The sequence below is a fragment of the Ictidomys tridecemlineatus genome, chromosome 6 (genome assembly GCF_052094955.1).
Source record: "Ictidomys tridecemlineatus isolate mIctTri1 chromosome 6, mIctTri1.hap1, whole genome shotgun sequence".
NCBI classification, from domain to species: Eukaryota; Metazoa; Chordata; class Mammalia; order Rodentia; family Sciuridae; genus Ictidomys; species Ictidomys tridecemlineatus.
The window spans coordinates 172,872,879-172,891,802 of NC_135482.1; the positions used below are offsets into that span (position 1 = coordinate 172,872,879).

At 34.8% G+C, this 18,924-nt stretch overlaps 1 protein-coding gene across 13 annotated transcripts in view; it reads left to right on the forward strand.

The window, feature by feature from the left end:
- The first annotated feature begins 1,259 nt into the window (after positions 1-1,259).
- N4bp2l2 (NEDD4 binding protein 2 like 2) overlaps positions 1,260-18,924 on the forward strand; it is an 87,742-nt gene continuing 70,077 nt past the window's right edge. For 4 of the 13 annotated variants that reach the window (XM_005317080.4, XM_078016131.1, XM_078016137.1 and 1 more), the window contains exons 1-5: positions 1,277-1,414; positions 3,856-5,096; positions 13,610-13,734; positions 18,115-18,203; positions 18,593-18,669. In XM_005317080.4, coding sequence (XP_005317137.2) covers positions 3,856-5,096; positions 13,610-13,734; positions 18,115-18,203; positions 18,593-18,669 — 1,532 coding nt within the window. In that variant the 5' untranslated portion in view covers positions 1,277-1,414. Of the gene's footprint in view, positions 1,415-1,458; positions 1,737-3,855; positions 5,097-13,609; positions 13,735-18,114; positions 18,204-18,592; positions 18,670-18,924 lie in introns of those variants that run through there. The other 9 variants (XM_040281615.2, XM_040281616.2, XM_078016139.1 and 6 more) reach the window with 9 other exon arrangements.

Consider the following 18,924-nt stretch of genomic DNA (forward strand, 5'->3'; position numbering starts at 1 on the left):
CAAGTTTCATCATTGTAGCAGCACCTGAGTTGATGAATATGGAGGGCTTGAATAAGTTGGGAAAAGAAAACATCTTGTAACCATCATGATGAGATTGGCAGCAAACATACTCACAGGAATCTAAACCATAAGGCAAAGCTTGATTAGAAGTTGGATATTTGTTTGGTCTTACCTTAATCTTAACCTGTAAGTATTACCTAACAGATTGTTTATTTGTTGCAAAGGGAAAATATTAAGTTGGAGGAACTTGACAATACATTGGTGGGGTAAAAAAAGTTATTATCACCTTATAATGGATAGACATTCTTTGACTCTGTGATACTGAGAAGGCCACAGTCTCACGTGGTTGTTTCAAAGGAGGATGCATAATTTGTATCTAATCATAAGAAAAACTTTTAGTGGGAATTTGTGTTTGAGAAAGTTTCTTTGCAAAGGGATAGATAGCTTTGGTGAGTCGTCTTGGTCACAAAGGTGTTAAATCACCAAATGCAATATTATCGTTTTTGGGACCCAGAAAAAATTATTTCAATATGAAAAAATTAGTTAGTTCCTTGTAGGGTCTCCAAATAACGGGGAAGGAGGGATTGAAGGGCAGTCTAGTGGGAGTGGGAAGTGGGTTGAAGAGAAAAGGGTTCCTCAATTGAAGATTGTTAAATTAAAAATAAGGCTGAAGAACTGACAAACACTTGTATAGCACTTATTATTACCAGAAGTTCGCTATTCTAAGAATTTTTCACATATTGACTCTTTTAATGGGAAAATTTAGTAAGTGGTCTTTATTTTCCCAAACAAAAGACACTAAATGATTTTTCTCGTGTTTTTACGTTTTGATTTCCTACACTGCAGGGATTATCTCCTTCGCCAGAAAAGCATGAGCTTAAAATTTTGCCTTGTTGGTCTTTCCTAAAAACGAGGGCAACTCAAGTCTGCAATACGAAACATTTCGTCCTCTTTGAAAAGCCGACTGCCGCAGAGGAACTTGGGCGTTTATTAACCGGCTCCGGGCACTCCTTTTCTCTTTCCCTTTAAGGTTGAAAGCCAGAGGGCGTAACTGCTTTTTTCCTTTTTTTTTTTTTAACTAAAGTCGGTGTTTTCAAATAACTTCCCAGCGCCAGATATAGGAACTCCTTCCGGTCTACGATTGTTAACCACAAAGTGCGTAGGTCACGCGGTGGATTCTGGGAGACCGAGTCTCCATGCTGTGAGGTTCACAGCATCTGTGAGAATACCGGACTTCAATTCCCACAGTGCCTGGCGAGGATCTGTAGTTCCTGCCTGGGAAACCGTGCGGTGGCCGCCATCTTGCGTACGGAGGTGCGGCTGGTTACCCTTATTCTGACGGCGGCGGGGCGTTTATTCTCTTCAGCTTTCTGCTTTGTGGCCGTGTCTCGGCGTTTCTTTCACCTTCATAAAGGTTCGTGTCTCTGTAGGAGATGCTTTTCTTTTTTTTGGTGGAGGGGCAGGTAAAGGTCCATTCAGAGCTGTAGAATAAAGTACGTAGACACCCCATTTTAGATGAGGTTGGATTGGTGGCGTTTGGGGTTTGTTCCTTTTGCGCTTAGCGACTGGGGTTGTCGCTGACTCGGCCGGAACCCTTAGGTTAACTGTTAACATAGGAGTCTGGAGTGAACTGGAGCCCCAGAAGCCTTCAAAGTCCCTAGACACGACCCGAACTTGTCTCCGTTGGAGCAGAGGAACTGGGCGACGCACTTTGGGCCCGGCAGCTCTCTTTGGAGGTCAGGAGGCCGTGGGATCGCGGCCTAGGTTGTGAATGGGTCACACTCTTCACGCGACCCTCTTATTCTTCCTCGAGACGCTTCTGACGTTTTTAATGAGGAGGGGCAGCTGAGAGGTGGCTCGGGGCGAGGGCGGGGACGGGGACTGTTTCCGGGAGGCTTGGGTTGACCTGGTTTTGTACCTTTCCTGAGCCTCAGTGGCCTGCCTGCTTTAGTCTCTCGTTCAACTTTTTGCATTTTACTTCTTTCTCTCTTTACTGAGGAACACCAGAGGTGTACGGAGCAAAGCAGACTTTGGGGTTTCTCATAAATTTCAAAAAAAAAGCAAAGTTTATTTTTGAGGTAGACCAACTAACTGGAAAAGAGACCATTTGAATTTGGGGGAGTTACCAGATTTCTTCTCTAAGTGTAATGTGTTTGCGTCACCATCAGAGCAATGCAACTGAAGTTATCCTTTTTTCCCCGTCTTTCAGTTACCACCCTACACCTATCGGAAAATTTTCACACTACCCACAGGAAAAGGGCCCACAGAAACAATCTCCACGTTTGGTTGCTAAAGAGATGTGATTGAGGTTTGGAAGATGGAGCCATATAACCAAAAGGCATAGTGCTTTTAAACAGGATCTAAATGTCGGTTTTTGGCAATTGTTTTGGTAACTGGGGCTGCTGAACCACATCCCCAGCCTATTTTATATTTTATCTAGAGACAGGGTCTCACTGAGTTGCTTAGTGCCTCCCTTTTTGCTGAGGCTAACTTTGAATTCCTCCTGCCTCAGCCTCCAGAGCTGCTGGGATTATAGGCATGCAGTTTTATTCTCTTTACTCTTGTATATGTATGTCATAAAAGTATTTTATTGATTCTGCTTTTCCAAATCTAAATTGTTAAGCTCACTGAATTCATAAAAGGATAATTTAAAGATAGGTTATATTAAAAAAAAGTACTTACCTTTAATGAGACACCCTTCCATAAATTAGTATAACATTAAATAAGTGGTTATGAAATTATAATTTGACTAATTTTTTTTTGTGTGTGTCTTCATATATGTACTTAGGGTAATGATGCCCATCTCATTCCACTGTTTTTCCTGCTCTCATGTCCCTCCTTCCCCTCCCTTTTTGCCCTAAGAGTTCATCTAATCCTCCCATACCTTCCATCCCCAAACCCATTATGAATCAGCATCTTTAAATCAGAGAAAACATTCAGCATTTGTTTTTTTGGGATGGGTTAGCTTCACTTAGCATTATATTCTCTAACTCCATCCATTTATGTGCAAATGCCATGATTTTATTCTCTTTTAATGCTGAATAATATTCCATTGTGTATATATACCACATTTTCTTTATCCATTCATCTACTTAAGGGCATCTAGGTTGGTTCCCTGGTTTAGCTATTGTGAATTGTGCTACTGTAAACATTGATGTGGCTGTGTCCCTGTAGTATGCTGTTTTTTTAAGTCCTTTTTGTATATAGACCAAGGAGAGGGATAGCTGGGTCAAATGGTGGTTCTATCCCATGTTTTCTGCGGAATTTCCATACTGCTTTCCATATTGGTTGAATCATTTTGCAGTCCCACCAGCAATGTATGAGTGTGCCTTTTTCCCCCATATCCTTGACAACACTTATTGTTGCTTGTATTCTTGATCGCTGCTATTCTGACTGTAGTGAGATGAAATCTAGAGTACTTTTGATTTGTATTTCTCTAATTGGGAGAGACTATTGAACATATTTTCATGTATTTGTTGATGTATGTCATTTTCTGAGAAGTGTCTACTCAGTTCCTTGGACAATTGATTGATTGATTAATATTTTGAGAAGATGATACCTTTAAATACTTTTTTTTTTTTTAAAGAGAGAGTGAGAGAGGAGAGAGAGAGAGAGAATTTTTAATATTTATTTTTTAGTTCTCGGCGGACACAACATCTTTGTTGGTATGTGGTGCTGAGGATCGAACCCGGGCCGCACGCATGCGAGGCGAACGCGCTACCACTTGAGCCACATCCCCAGCCCCACCTTTAAATACTTTTATCACAAATTTAAATATCTTTAATTCTTCATTTATGAAGAAACTTAGAGTTTTAAAATAGTAGCTAGTAAGTGTATAATATGTTTACTCCTCAGATGCCTTATGGTGAAATTGAAGCTAAATTCTTGGGACCTGGAGAAGAATTAACAAATGAGCCATGCTATAAAAAATTGAAGTCAACTGCGGAGGATTATGTTTTCCCTGATCATGGTAGTGCTTCTTTTCACAGAATCCAAGAGAAAACTGGAAACAATCGGGATACTGCAGCTATCATTGATGGCAGAGGACATAGTTGTCCTCAGGAGGACAAAACCCAAAGTACAAAGTTGTTGAAACCTGTGTGCGATAGACTAAATGTTATTGAATCCATTGGTTCACAAGTTTTACAGGATGGAAACCCTTCATTAGTATCCAGAGATGATGAGATATATAGCACAAGTAAGGCATTTATAGGACCCATTTACAAACCCCCTGAGAAAAGGAAATGTAATGAAAAGAAGAATAAGGCAGATACTCTGAGTGGTATAAATGACAAGGGAAGACTAGAGGAGAAACAGAAGTTTAACTCAAAAAAATTAGAGATTGACACAGAACTAACCCAATTTTACAAAGAAATTGAAGAACTTGAAAATGAAAAAGATGATTTGGAAGTCAGTTGTAAGAAAGTTGAACCTTCTCAGGAACAACTTATTCAGTATTACCAGGGCCATAAAAATGATGTCTTAAAATCTGATGAAGAAAATAAAGATCTTAAGAATGCTCTTGAGTTGCCTTGTGGTTATCAGCAGTACTTGGGGAATGAGGCAGGCAAATATACCTGTGATGGACAAGTAATTCCTGCATTTTGTGATATTTCTTTTGCTTCCTTCAGGCCTGAATGGCAATCAACACATCCTTTTATAGTACCCCATGGTCCTCCTCTTCCCAGTTTGAACTATCACTTAAATATTCAACAGTTCAGTGCTCCTCCAAATCTACCACCAAATGTTTTCCATGCCCAAGATGACTCTCTTATGCGAAATGGGTATGATGTACATAATTGTCATGTTAACTGGAGTTGTTTGACTTTTGATCAGAACAATGAGTATACTGACTGTATTGAGAATAACAGTAGTAGTATTCACTCTGGAAATGGCTGCAGTGTGCAAGATGGATATGTGAGTAACAGTTTCTATGAAATCAGAGAAGGATGCTGGAAAGATCCTTCTATGGACAAACATAGTGGAATGGACAGGTTTGTCAACCAGCAATTTCAAGAGGAAAAGTTAAATAAATTGCAGAAGTTACTGATTCTTTTAAGGGGTCTGCCTGGTTCTGGGAAAACAACGTTGTCTCGGTAAGTAAAGGATACCAAGTGAGTACTTGGTGTGATTCATTATTTAAAAACCATAAATGATTTGTAACCAGTGATAAATGCTTTCATGTTTCTACTACTAGAAAATCTTTTGATATACTTGAAAATGGAATCTGAAAATTTATGGATAGGGGAAGGAAAATTTGGCATATTTATTTATATTCTGCTGAGGGCTTTAAAAATAGATGCACCATGTATAATTATGACAGTAATGAAAGCAAATGCTACTTGAGAACTTTGCTGACCTTCCCTTTTTAAGTCAGCTATTGAAAAGTTGGACTCAGATTTGGGCTTTGATTCAGTTATTTCATTTGTGACATTGGGTGAGTTTTAATGTCTGTTTATGGAATGAGTGTCATTTAACATTTTTTTTCTGGATTTATTTTGAGAAACAAATGAGATAATCCAAGGAAAGGCATTTTTAGTGAGTTCAGCTTTCTGTATCATGTTCATACCACTGACTGGAAGAGTAAACAAACCCTTTTGGGTTTTTTGTTTTGTTTTGTTTTTAATTCAAGGAATTTGAAGTGAGAATTATCTGAATTAATGGAGTGAGAGCAATTTTTTTTATTACAATACATATCAAATTCCTGATTTTATTTAGTTGTATTTATTTATTTATCTTTAGTACTGAGGACTGAACCCAGGGGCTCTTTACCACTGAGCTACATCTCCAGCTCTTTTTATTTTTTATTTTGAGCCAAGGGCTTTCTAAATTACTGAGGGCCTTGCCAAGTCACTGAGCTTTCTCCTACCTCAGCTTTCCAAGTGACATGTGCCACTATCTCAGCTTTTATTTACATTTTAAACAGAATATTGATGCAGTTGAATGTACAGTTGTAAAAAATAGCTCAGAGAAAGCAATTCAATTTTTTTGCAGTTTATATAGGATTCATGCCAAAGACAAATAAAATTTAATTGATATCTTTGGGTGAGGATAAAAAAGTCTATGAAATTGTTTTGCTTATATTTTATATTCACTTATAAGAAGATCTCAACAATCTTAAGTTTATTCAGAAAAAATAGAGAAAGATTCAATTTATAATATAGATATTTTACTGTAGATTATAAGCAGTGATCTTTGAATTTAAACTTTGGACTTTGCATTTTGGTTCCTTTGACCTTAATATGGAGAATTTTGTAGAGAAAATGAAATTTAAATTCTTGAGAAAGAAATTAAGAGAGAAGTTATTTCATAAACATGATTGTTTTCTAGATTTAGGATGTCATATCAGAGGAAATAGCTGAAATTTGTAAATTGGATGAAGGGGTTTGCTAGTTAGGACCACTTAGCTAGGTGTGAGTACAAAAGGACTATAAGAAAGAAAAGTTAGGTTTAGGGCAACATATTAGAATTTGCTGAAACTGCATGTGAATAAAGTAGTGGTAATTCAATAGAACTTCAAGAAAATCTAATTGTGTAGGAGATGATAGAAATTATTACTATTTCTGTATATTTATTTAAGGGATAGGTATATAATTTAAGAGTGGAAGTTCAATATCAATAAGTACCATTTGTGTCAGGATTTACAATTTACAGAATATTTTCATATGTAAAAAACTTGTGAGATAGGTTGTATTTTCATTTCATAGGAGCATAAGCTAAAAGAAGTTTCAGCCTAATTTAGGAAAAGTTAAATAAAAAAGAACAAATGAGGAGTTAAATAATAGTGTTGGTTTTTCTCTATACCTTCATTTTAATGTCTGTTGCATATATATTTGTAGTCCTATACTTGACTTCCAAATTCAAGGACTTGGTTAAAAAGGCAGGAGCACTTCTTTAGGTCAGTGCTTTTGAAATAAGTAATGTTGGTTTGGGATTGGATATAAAAACATGTTTTCTGGTAAGAAATGGCTTCATGTAGGAATTACCTTTCAAAAAAAGCTTTGAAGAAAGAAAAGTGTAAATTGGTAGATCAGATTCAAGCTGATTTGGAATACTAAATGAAAAGACAGCAGTTTTGATATGTGGTAATGAGTATAGGCTGTTGGATAAAGCTCAAATTCTTTTGGAATGATGTTCAAGTTCCCGTCCTTAAGTTAGCCCTTACCCACTTCTCTATCTTCATCTCTTTCTGCAGTTGGGCTTGTACCTGTTTTCCCCTATAGGTCATGTATGTTTGATCATCTTTTGTTCTCAGGATTCTGCATAAAAGTTCTATAAAATGCCTTCACTTTTGGAGGCCTTGCTTTATCATCTCAGTTCTCAGTAATTCTTCTGAGTTTATGTAGTATTTGCATTTGACACTCAGCATTTCAAGATAGCATTATTCATTGATAATTGACATAAACCATTTGGTTTTAAGTGGATGAGATTAGTTGTTTCCCCATAGCTTTCCTATCAGGTTTTAATGAAAACAAATCTTGGACTAAATTCTAAATTTGAACACAAGTACATACTTTGAGGATATGATAAAGTCCCAGCTCTATCCTTTTTGGCAACCTGGCAAGGTTCATTTGAGGCAGAATTAAACATTATTTTAGGGGTAGAATTTTTTTAACCATTATATTTGGTATCAGGCAGACAGAATCCTTTGATACAGTGGTTGATTATAGAACCTTTTAGAGATCAAATTTTGGGAGTTGTTCCCAGTGAAATGGACTACATATTTTACTAGATTCTTATCCACTATTTATGTAAAGAGGAAGCACAGGGGAATTTATAGTATTTTAGCTAGTCTTCATCCTTTACCAGTGAGAGTATACTTTCAAAAACAAGCCATTAGGTTGGGCGTGGTGATGCATACCTGTAATCCCAGTGTCTCAGGAGCTGAAGCAGGTTCACCAGTTCAAAGTCAGCCTCAGCAAAAGTGAGACACTAACAACTCAGTGAGACCCTGTCTCTAAACAAACAAACAAACAAACAAACACAAAATACAGTTGGGGATACAGCCCAGTGACTGAGTGCCCCTGAGTTCAATCTCCAGGACCCCCCCCCAAAAAAAAAAACCCAAAACAAAGCCATTCTTTTCATTATTAATAAGATGTCTAGAGTTGATCAGAGATAAGCACTTGGAGTAAATTCTTAGAGCCCCTTTTTGTTGTTTCTGTGCTTAGCTAGCAAGACCACCCAGGATATGATTTCTTTACCTGTGATTAGGATGGAGTTTAAATCATCAAAATGATCTCACACTGTCTGAGCTAAAGTATATTGAGGCAAATTATAATCATATTGAATATACTTTAGATTGCATGCAGAGAGCCAACCATGACTGTAATACCTGTTGAGTGCCTAGAGCAGAAGTACTCTCCTTAAAAGAGGTAGATATTAATTTCTCATTTTATAGATGAGGATACAGAGTGGCTCAGTATATTTTTCTCAGTTCATATTGTTTTGTGTTAGAACTAGAACTTTAGAAGTTCAAAAAAATCCTAAAGCTCCCTATTCTTTCACAAAACACACTTCCATCAATGTAAGTGCTCAAGACACCTTGTCTTTACTGATGATTGTGAGAGATATTCAGAGGTATATAGTTGTCCCTTAGTATGTGTAGGAGATTGGTTCTAGTATCTCATGCAGATTCTAAATTCTTTGGATGCTTAATCCCCTTGTGTAAAACAATGTAGTGTTTGTATATAACTTATGTACATAAGCATACTTTAAATCATCTCCAGATGACTTGTAATAGATAATACAATGTAAATGCTATGTAAGTCCTTATATCCTTTAGGGAATAATGACAAGGAAAAACAAAAAGTGGAAACTGGAGCAATATAGACACACCTATCTTAGGCCTAACCAGATAGTGTATATCAGCTACAATGTAACTTTTTTGCTGGGGTGTGTGTATGTGTAGGGCTTTCCACATGATAAGAAAGTGCTGTTCCACTGAGCTACATCCCCAGTACAGAAACCTAACAGGTTTAAAATATACTTTCTACCCCTGACTAGTTGAATCTACAACTATGGATTTGGAGGACCTACTGTAAAATAGTTTTGGTCATAGCATGTTTATCTGTAAGACAACACAATAAAGTGGAACAACCCATTAAAGTAGAGATGTAAAGTATCCCCTAATTGATTTATAAATCCAGTGAAACTTTTCAAAGTCTCAAAAGAATATTGTATTAATTTTGATAAGCCATTCTAAAGTTCCTTTGGTATGTAAATGTTACAAAGGCAGTTTGAAAAAAATGATGAGAGATTCTATCATCTATCAAAAAAATTTTTTTTAATATTTATTTTTTTAGTTTTCGGTGGACACATCTTTGTTTTTATGTGGTGTTGAGGATCGAACCCGGGCTGCACGCATGCCAGGAGAGCACGCTACTGCTTGAGCCACATCCCCAGCCCCTCAAAATATATTTTTAAAACTATAATTAATTAAAATTGCAAAAACTGGCAAAAAGAACAGACAGAAGATTAGAGAATCCAGAAACCTACATATAGAGAAGGGAGTATGTGTTGAAATATGGCATTTTACAACAGTAGGGAAAAATGTTCCATAAATAATAATTGGATATTTCACTATCAGTTTGGGATATAATACTTAAAAGCTGTCTTTATATCATTCACAAAATAACTTCTAGATAGATAAATGAATAAAAGTTAAAAAAGGTTGGAGGAAATTGAATTTTTTTTTTTTTTAATAATCTGAGTTTGGACAGAAGTAAAACAGTGGGCTCTTTTTTACCATCCAAGAAGAGAAAAATGAGAAGATTTAAGAGAACAGGTTTTTGTTGTCTGTTTTTTAAAACCTATTATGGGTGTTTACTGTGATACGTTTCCAAAGATGCCCATGTCCAGTCTCTGAAATCTGTGCATACATTACTGAGGAACTTTGCAGATGTGATTAAAAAGGTTTTGCAATGAGGCAGTTATCCCGGGTTATCACAAAGAACTTTGCAGATGTGATTAAAAAGGTTTTGCAATGAGGCAGTTATCCCGGGTTATCTTAACATTGGGAAGACAGGAGCATTGGAGTCAGTCAGATTATTTTAAGGACAGAAGTCAAGAGAGAAGATGATCCATTGCTGGCTTTGTACTTAAAACAGAAGGATACACACACCAAGGTGTGTTAACTTTTACACGCTAGAAAAACATTCTCTTTGAGCCTTCAGAAGGAATATAGACCTGACGACACCTTGTTTATTTAGCCCAGTGAAAGTGATTTTCAGCTACTGACCTTCAGAACTATAAATTAATAAATACATTTCTGGAGTTTTTTGTTAATTTTGTGATACTGAGGATTGAACTCAAGGTCTACTAGACAAGTACTCTTACCTCTGAGCTACAGTCCAGCCCTTTTAATTTTGACACAGGGTCTTACAAAATTGCCCAGGCTGGCCTTGAATTTGGGATCCTCCCAAGTAGCTAGGATTGTAGGCATTTGGGATTGATTACAGGAGTGCACCATCCTCCTGCCAGATGCCTATTGTCTTAAGCCACCACGTTTGTGGTACTTTGTTAACAGCAGCCATAGGAACTAATTGGTAAAAAGAGAGATGGAAAAGATTTTTTTCTTTTTTTGTCACCATTCTTTTGGAAGAATTAATTCCAAAGGAAATATATCTTTCCTCATGTAGTCTTTTTATTCTTAATTCAAGGAGTTCTTAGGGAATGAAATGCTGGGTAAAGTGGTCTTGGATTAGTGGATATGCACAGCTAGCTGCTCAGTAGATAGGGAGGTAAAGGGTTCATGAAGTGTCTGTTTTACTTAATGTTTTTTTAAGAAATTCCAATTTTAAATGCACATGAATATGTTAAAAATTAATGTGTAGTTAGAAATTTTTTAAAAAACTATGAAAATGAACGCTTGTAGGTAGGTCTTTGGTGGGGGAACAGGGTTCACCTGTTCTTACTTAAGCAAGAAACAAGCACAGAGTGTGTTATTCATGACCATGCAATAAACTTTTATTGTGTCACAGTTTCTGTAGGTCTGGAGTCTAGGGATAGTTAGCTGGGTGCCTTTGGTTCAAGGTCTCTAACAAAATGCTGTAATAGAGGGACCATCTGATTCAAAGAGCTCTCACAAAATTGTTGACAGCACTCAGTTCCTTGTGAACTATCTTGGATTATGGACCTCAATTACTTGCTGGAGCCTGCTTTTGAGACCTCTCTCAGTTCATGTGACAGTTGGTTTCTTTCCAAGTGAGAAGACAAGCACATATGCTGTAGTTTTAAGATAAAGTATTTTTGTTATTGTTGTTGTTTGTTATGTGATCTTGGAAGTGACATCTAATCACTTGTGCCATATTCTGTTCTTTAGGAGATAGTAACTAAATCTAGCCACTCCTCCCGGGAAGGATTTAACAAGGTTTGAATATCAGGAGACAAGGATGCTTATAGGCCATTGGTTTGGGGGACAGGGAATCTTATTTTGGTTTTCTCACTACTATCCATGTAACCCTGGTGACCTAATGTCTGAAGTCATTCTTTTCTGAATTAATATTTGTTTAATATCAAATTGGCAGGTTTTTGAGGATTAAATGAGATCATAGATATTTGGCACATAATAGATTTACAAAAGGATAGCTGTTTTGAAAATCAAATGGCCCCTGGGCTTTGATCTGATTATTTGTCTTAAAAGTTCCAAATTTTAACATTTTGAGAATCAATTTTAGTACTTCAGCTGAACTTTGAGAGAATTCCAACACAGCCTGATGATAAGAATTTTGAAAATACTCATTTTCTTAAAATTTTGGGGGAGGTTAGATGACATCAGATAGTTCTAGGTTCATATTGGTATTTTTTGAAGTTTTCAAAATCTTCATAGTTTGAGATAAATTTGAAAAAAAGATGCATAATCTGTGCTATCCGGAGGAAAAAGTCTCCAAGTTCAACTTACTGTAATTATGATTTGTATTTAAGAAGATGGTCTTTATAGAGGTTTGTTCATGTTTAATGTCGACCTGATTTAATGGAAAAATTAATTTACTATATCCCCCTACCTTTTTTATTATTATTATTGTTTTAAATTTGGAGAATTTAAATCATTTCTTGGAGCTGGGCGAAGTGGCACAGTGGTTTGGGAGGCTGAGATGGGAGGATTGTGAGTTCAAAGTCAGCCTTAGCAATTTAGTGAGGCCCTAAGGGATTCATGGAGACCGTGTCTCTAAATAAAATACAAAAAATAGACTGGGGATGTGTCTCAGTAGTTAAGTGCCTCTGAGTTCAATCCCTGGTACAAAAATAAATAAAATCATTTCTTGGATATAAAAATAATATAGTCATGTATTATTAGTATTGTAAAAATCATCTGCTAATAAAGTAGTAAAAATCTCTTTTTTAGGTGATTAAGCTCTGGTTAGAATGCTAATATTATGACATTTTTATATTCTAGACTAGCTGTATAAGCAGTATATGCCAAATATGTTAAGAAATATTCTGGGAAAATCGTGGCTGTTTAAAAAAACAAAAAAAACCCCAACAATTTAAGTCCTCTAAAAAAGCAAACAACCCAAACAATTAACTTTCATTTAGTTATTTGAAGTAATTTGAACTTTGATTCTGTAAGTGGAAATACACATTTAAAGTCTTTTTATTTTGATACAAATGATTTATTTTTATTATAAAATTTGTATGTTTTATTATGAGCTGTGGGAAGGAGAGATGACATTTGTCATCTTAATAGTTGAATCCTTCCTACTACTTGTTAGTAGGAAGTACATTTTTTGAATCATCCCAGAATAATATTCTTTTTACTCTCAGCCCTTCCACCATCTGCTTCCCTCCCAACTCCTTCACAATTATAGAAAACTAGGAAAAGGAGTACAAACAGCAAAATACTTTTTATTAATATTGGATTCAGTTTGTAATCTTTCTGTGGTTTCCCTTAGCACCCTCCCAGTCTTTGTTGAGTCATTGGTTATAAGAATTCTCTGAAACTCTTAATTTGTGTTAATCTCAATGTGCTTGAAAATTTAAGGTGGTATCATTTTCAAAACAAAGCTTATTATCATTGACCTGATCTGAGAATTTATTTTATATTTAGTGTTTTAATGATCAATTTCATTGAAGTTTATACTTTAATCATTAAAGATTGTACTCAGTGGGTTCATAGGTTGTTTTACAACCCTTCATCTCAGGCTATTTTCTAACTCTCACTTCTGGGTCATATTATCTTTGTGTTTCATGGAAATGAGTTTATCAGAGCTTTCTTTGGTCTAATACAGCTTTTCCCAGATAAATTACTGGCTTAATCCTACAACCTTTTTAGGTTGTACTAAATTGAGGCAGTTTGGGATATCTTATACAAGTATACTGAAGTTAAAACATGAATAATAATTGATATTGTTTTGGTATTGCATGAACAGTGTTTTTTAAAAGTTGCAATACAAATGCTGATTTTAAAAGTTTTTGAAATTGACTGTTAATTGTGTAGATTTAAGCATGATGCTTAAAATTGGAAAGCTCATTGAGGTTGTTCAGCTCCTGTGCTGTTCTGTTTGAAATATGGTTAAAGATTAAAAAAAAAAAAAATCTTTCCTGTGTGGTTTTTTTTGGTGGTTATAGATTTTATAAATGGCACCTTTATGATTTCTTTTGTTAACAGAATTCTGCTTGGTCAGAGTCGTGATGGCATTGTATTCAGCACTGATGACTATTTTCACCATCAAGATGGGTACAGGTATAATGTTAATCAACTTGGTGATGCCCATGACTGGAACCAGAACAGAGGTTTGTTTTGGGCCAAGTCTCCTGGGATAGAATATTTGACTAGGGAGTCAGAAGACCTAAGTTTTATTTTGACTTAGACTTTACCTGCTAAGTGACTTTGGCAACCATTTTTAATAGCTTGAGACCCAGTTTTTTCTTCTTTAAGAGTTGATGATAATTATACTTCTCTACCTGATGAAGGTTGTTGTGAAAAGCAGAGAATTTACATAAAACATTTTGTCAACTGTAGTGTACTCTGATATAAGCTGGCAAAATAATAGAAATATGGGATATTTTAATAGGCTTTATTTTTGGCTTTATGAATGAATTTTTAGAACTTTGATACTGTTGATGTATATTTTAAAAGTTATTTTCCTGAGAATAGTGCTAATGTTTTCTAAATTTTACTAAAATACCTATGAATATTAAAAGTATTTTTTAGGCTAGGGATATGACTCAGTGGTAGAGTATTTGCCTAGTATTGCTTGAGGGTTTGATCCCTAGCACTGGGGAGGGAAAGGTTTTTCTTATTGATATTGTTCTAAAAGAAACCTACTTAAAGGACTGGGGTTGTGGCTCAGAGGTAAGAGCACTCGCCTAGCATCCTTGAGCCACTGGGTTCAATCAGTCCTTAGCACCACATAAAAATAAAATAAAGGTATTGTGTCCACTTACAACTAAAAAACAAACAAACAAACAAATAAATAAAAAGATATCTACTTAATAAGTTTTTTAGAGGACATGAATCAATTTCTTTTCATCATGAACAGTGGTTCTTAACTAAGGCTTCACATTTGGGGGGAATCACTTGGGGAGAACCTCTTAAAACAAGTTATCACTGGGCCTCTTCTTTGGCAATTCTGGCTTAGTTGACATGGGTTGGGGCTTAGGAATTAGTATTTTTTCTTCTTTCTTTTTTCTTTTTGGAAGTTCTTCAGGTGATTCTAATGTGCAGTCAGAATTAAAAACCATTGATCTAGATCTAAGATCTAGAATTATGTAAGTAAATTTCAGATACTAGAAGTTATTTTTTTAAAGATGAATGTATTGATTAAACAAATAGCTTTTATTATAAGAAATTTTGAACCCAGAGTGTTGAGAGTATGATGAATCTCATCTATCTATCACCCAGATTTTTTTTTTAAAGAGAGAGAGAGAGAGAGAGAATTTTTAATATTTATTTTTTAATTCTTGGCGGACACAACATCTTTGTTTTTGTATGTGGTGCTGAGGATCGAACCCGGGCTGCACACATGCCAGGCGAGCGCGCTACCGCTTGAGCCACATCCCCAGCCCCTCACCCAGGTTTTTGTTATCAAGATTTTTATAGTTGTTTTGTTTAAATCAGGATCTAAACAAGGTCCTCAGTAGACTTGGTTTTATGTTTCTTTTAATTAATCTTTGTAGTTTTCTCTCTTTAACTCTCATGCTAATATAAAAAATGGGTTGTTTGTCCTATAGAATTTTTTTTTTAGTTGTTAGTTGACCTTTATTATTTATTTATTTATATGAGGTGCTGAGAATCAAACCCAGTGCCTCACACATGTTAGGCAAGCACTCCACCCCTGAGCTAAAACTCTAGTGCCTGTAGAATGTTTTACATCCTGTAGTTGTCTTGGTAGCCATTTAACTTGTTGTTAGCCAATTAATTTGTATATCTTTCTCCTGCATTTTCTGTAAATGAAAATTAGCTCTACATTGGAGTCTTGGTTATGTTCGGCTTTTTTTTTTTTTTTAAACAAGTACAGGTTTGGTTGTTCTACTCTTATATTGATGGCAAAATTGATGAAAATAGTTCAAAGGGACAGCCTGTTCTCCCCATTATCAACTTTCCTATCAACCTTATATTATTTTCTAAATCAGGCAACAGTTGCAAAATGTTGATTTTCTAGGTCTATTGTTCCTTTCATATTTAGGGGCTAGAATTCTTCTGCAATGAGGAACTTCCTTACAACTAAAGCTACCAACAAGGGTGGGCCATAATTATAGTATATATAGGAAAAACACAAGTGATTTTTTTTGATTATTGATTTTTTTAGAATAAGGAATTTCAGTGAAGATATTTTGAATTTAAAGTTTTCTGTTACAGTTCGTGTTTCACAGGAATGTTTAATTGTTGACTGACAAATAAATTTGAGCATTCCTAATCTAAAAATCTTAATCCATAATGCTCCAAAATCTGAAACTTTTTTGAGCATCATTTCAGCATTGAAAAAATTTCAGGTATTAGAGCATTTAGGATATTAGATTTTCAGTTTGGAGATGCTTATCTTGTAAAGTCTATGCAAGTATTCCAATATCTGAAAAATTCTTGAAATCTGAAATATTTCAGGTCCCAAGTATTTCACTTAAGAGATTCTCAGCATATATTGGCTTTGTGACCTCCTAGGATTTCTTCAAATCCAGACAGTGGCATAAAAATCTAAAATTCTTTTAATTTTTTAAATGTCATTGTTTTTAAATCAAATAATAACATTATAGTTCCAAAGATGTTTGGAATTATTGGTCTAAAGTAGGCTAAAAATGGAATGAATAAAGATAGTGGGCAGAACCAGTGTACGTTTGGACTGGGAGGTTTGTATGAGACTTTTTTTTCCTTTTTGCAATATTTAAGTAGAATATTAAAATTTTTATGCCATGTGAATTATGCTAGTTATACCTGCTGAATGTTATAATGGTGTCTGAATAAACTACTTATTTTATCATCAGTGTAACAAATATGGCTTTTTCCAAGGTGATTTTTACCTCTTCCAAGGTAATCATGTCTAGCAATTGTTAGACATTTTGAGTTATAAGCATGGCATATTATTTGGGCAAAATTACCCTTTTCAACAAATATTTATTGAATAATTTTAGATACCAGGCACCATTATGGGAGAGTCTTTCATCCTCCTATTTATTACTAGAAGAATTGACATTTAGAACACTTACAAATTGAAAACATCTTCAAAATGTCATTTTTCTTTATTAGAGTATGGTAGTTAATTTGTTGAAGAACACTCTGTTATTTGGTTAGCAAACTTTACTTAGGTGTTCTAGTTTCATGGAATGCAGTGGATTGTGATATTGGATTATTTGTGGAAAGAGGATAATCTCTACTCCTAAGTCAAAAATTATACGCTATTCTTGAATATAACTTCTTGTATGTTTAAGTCTAACTTTAGATATTAAGAAACTTATTAATAAGATATTTTAAGTGGAAGATTTGAACACTGTTTATGATTGGAGATGAAACACTGGGAGGTGATAGCATCTTGGTGCTAGCCCCAAGCCAGCACTTATAGATGATAAGGCCTTGTAAATTTCTTTTGGTGTTTAGAAATATCTTCCAAGTATGTATTCCACCATAGTCATTACTCCTTAACTAACCTTTAGAATTCCGTTTGCCCTAAATTTCTGTTTAAATGTTTTCATTATGTTGAACTTATTGGTCTGAATTCTGAGTCTCACATGCATTTTGCCTTAGCCTTTTACGTTTTATTGGAAGTTCTTTTTTTATATACACGTCATTGACAGTGGCTTGCTGTGACAATGATTCTTACGTAATGGCTTTGGAATAGGAAGATACAGTTTAGGAAAGTTTTATTCTACCTCAACTCCCTTTTGAAAATAATATTCCTAAGAAATCCATAAAGTCAGTTGAACTATGGTATTTAGCCACCTGGTATAAAGTTATATTAGAAAGTACTGATGAATCTATAACTTTTAAAATATGTATGTCTTTCTTATTTCAGAAGCATTATTGGTACATTGTAGAAAATTAGAAAATACAGATAAAGTGTAAATATTCTCACCACCTGTAGATAAACATTTGGAGCATCTTAGTAAATCATCCTGCCCTTCCTGTATTTTGACCTATTTAAGATAATATGCATCTACTGCCTTATAACTTGGTGTTTGAATAATTTTTATCTTCCTATTTTAGTAAATTTTCACCTATTCTCATACTCAGTCCATATCAATTATAACTTGTTCATTTACCTTCTTTATTTCCTATAAATGAAAGTTAGCTCTGGACTGAAGACTTAATTAGCTTAAGTTAACAAAATGCCCTCAAAATGTTTTTTACAGCCAGTTTGTTAAAACCAGCATCCACTTCAGAGAATACACTTGGCATGTGGTTATGTCTCTTAATTCCATTTTTTTTTTTTGGTGCTGGGGATTGAACCCAAGGCCTTGTGCTTACAAGGCAAGCACTCTACCAACTGAGCTATATAACCCTAGCCCACTTAATTCCTTTGTAATCTAGTGGAATCCTTGTTTTTTTCATGGCACTGACTTGAGAAATTGTGCAATTTTGATTCTAAATACAGAGATGTGGTATTTTTTCTTAATGAGAATTTAAATTTTATGTATTTTAACCTAATATTTCTGTTTTTTTTAATTTATTTTTTATTTCAGCAAAACAAGCTATCGATCAGGGAAGATCTCCAGTTATAATAGACAACACTAATACCCAAGCTTGGGAAATGAAACCTTATGTGGAAATGGTAAATATGAGATATGAGAAGCATTTTAATTTTTTTATTTTCAATTCTTTGTATTCTGAAATTTTAGTTAAGTTGATCATATTATTAAAATATTTGTCTTTATTTTCTGAAGAGGTTTGTTGTTTGCTTAGTTTTTAAGAAATTGGGAGTTTTGCTTATGAAGGAATATGCTAGTCTTACTGGTTCTCCCAGACCTGAGGATGGTAATTGGAATTTGTCCAGTTGAGTAGTCTTAAATTTTTACAAACCATATTATTTTATGAAGTAGTATTTTTCTTGGTTGAACAAATTTAGAGGTAATTATCTAAATGAAATTTTTATCTGTTTGCTTTCTTTTTTACTTTAAGAACTATTCTCTGGGTTTTGTTTTCTTCCTTTCCTTTTTGTAGGCCATAGGAAAAGGATACAGAGTAGAGTTTCATGAACCTGAAACTTGGTGGAAATTTGATCCTGAAGAATTAGAAAAGTAAGGCACTCGAATTTTTATTGAATCCTTCTCTTTTTTCTTTCTTTTTGCCTTTACATTGGTCAATTTGTTTCCTAGCATTTTTGCTCGTCATCTTTGTTACTTGTAAATAGAGACCATAACTTTTTATTTTCTGTTAAAAGAAACATTGACTTAAAGGTTTTTGAGGAGCTTTGCCTTACTGAATTTTATTTAATTTTTGTTGTTAAATGTGTGTTGCTTTTTCTTAATGTGAATTCCTACACGATTTCAGTT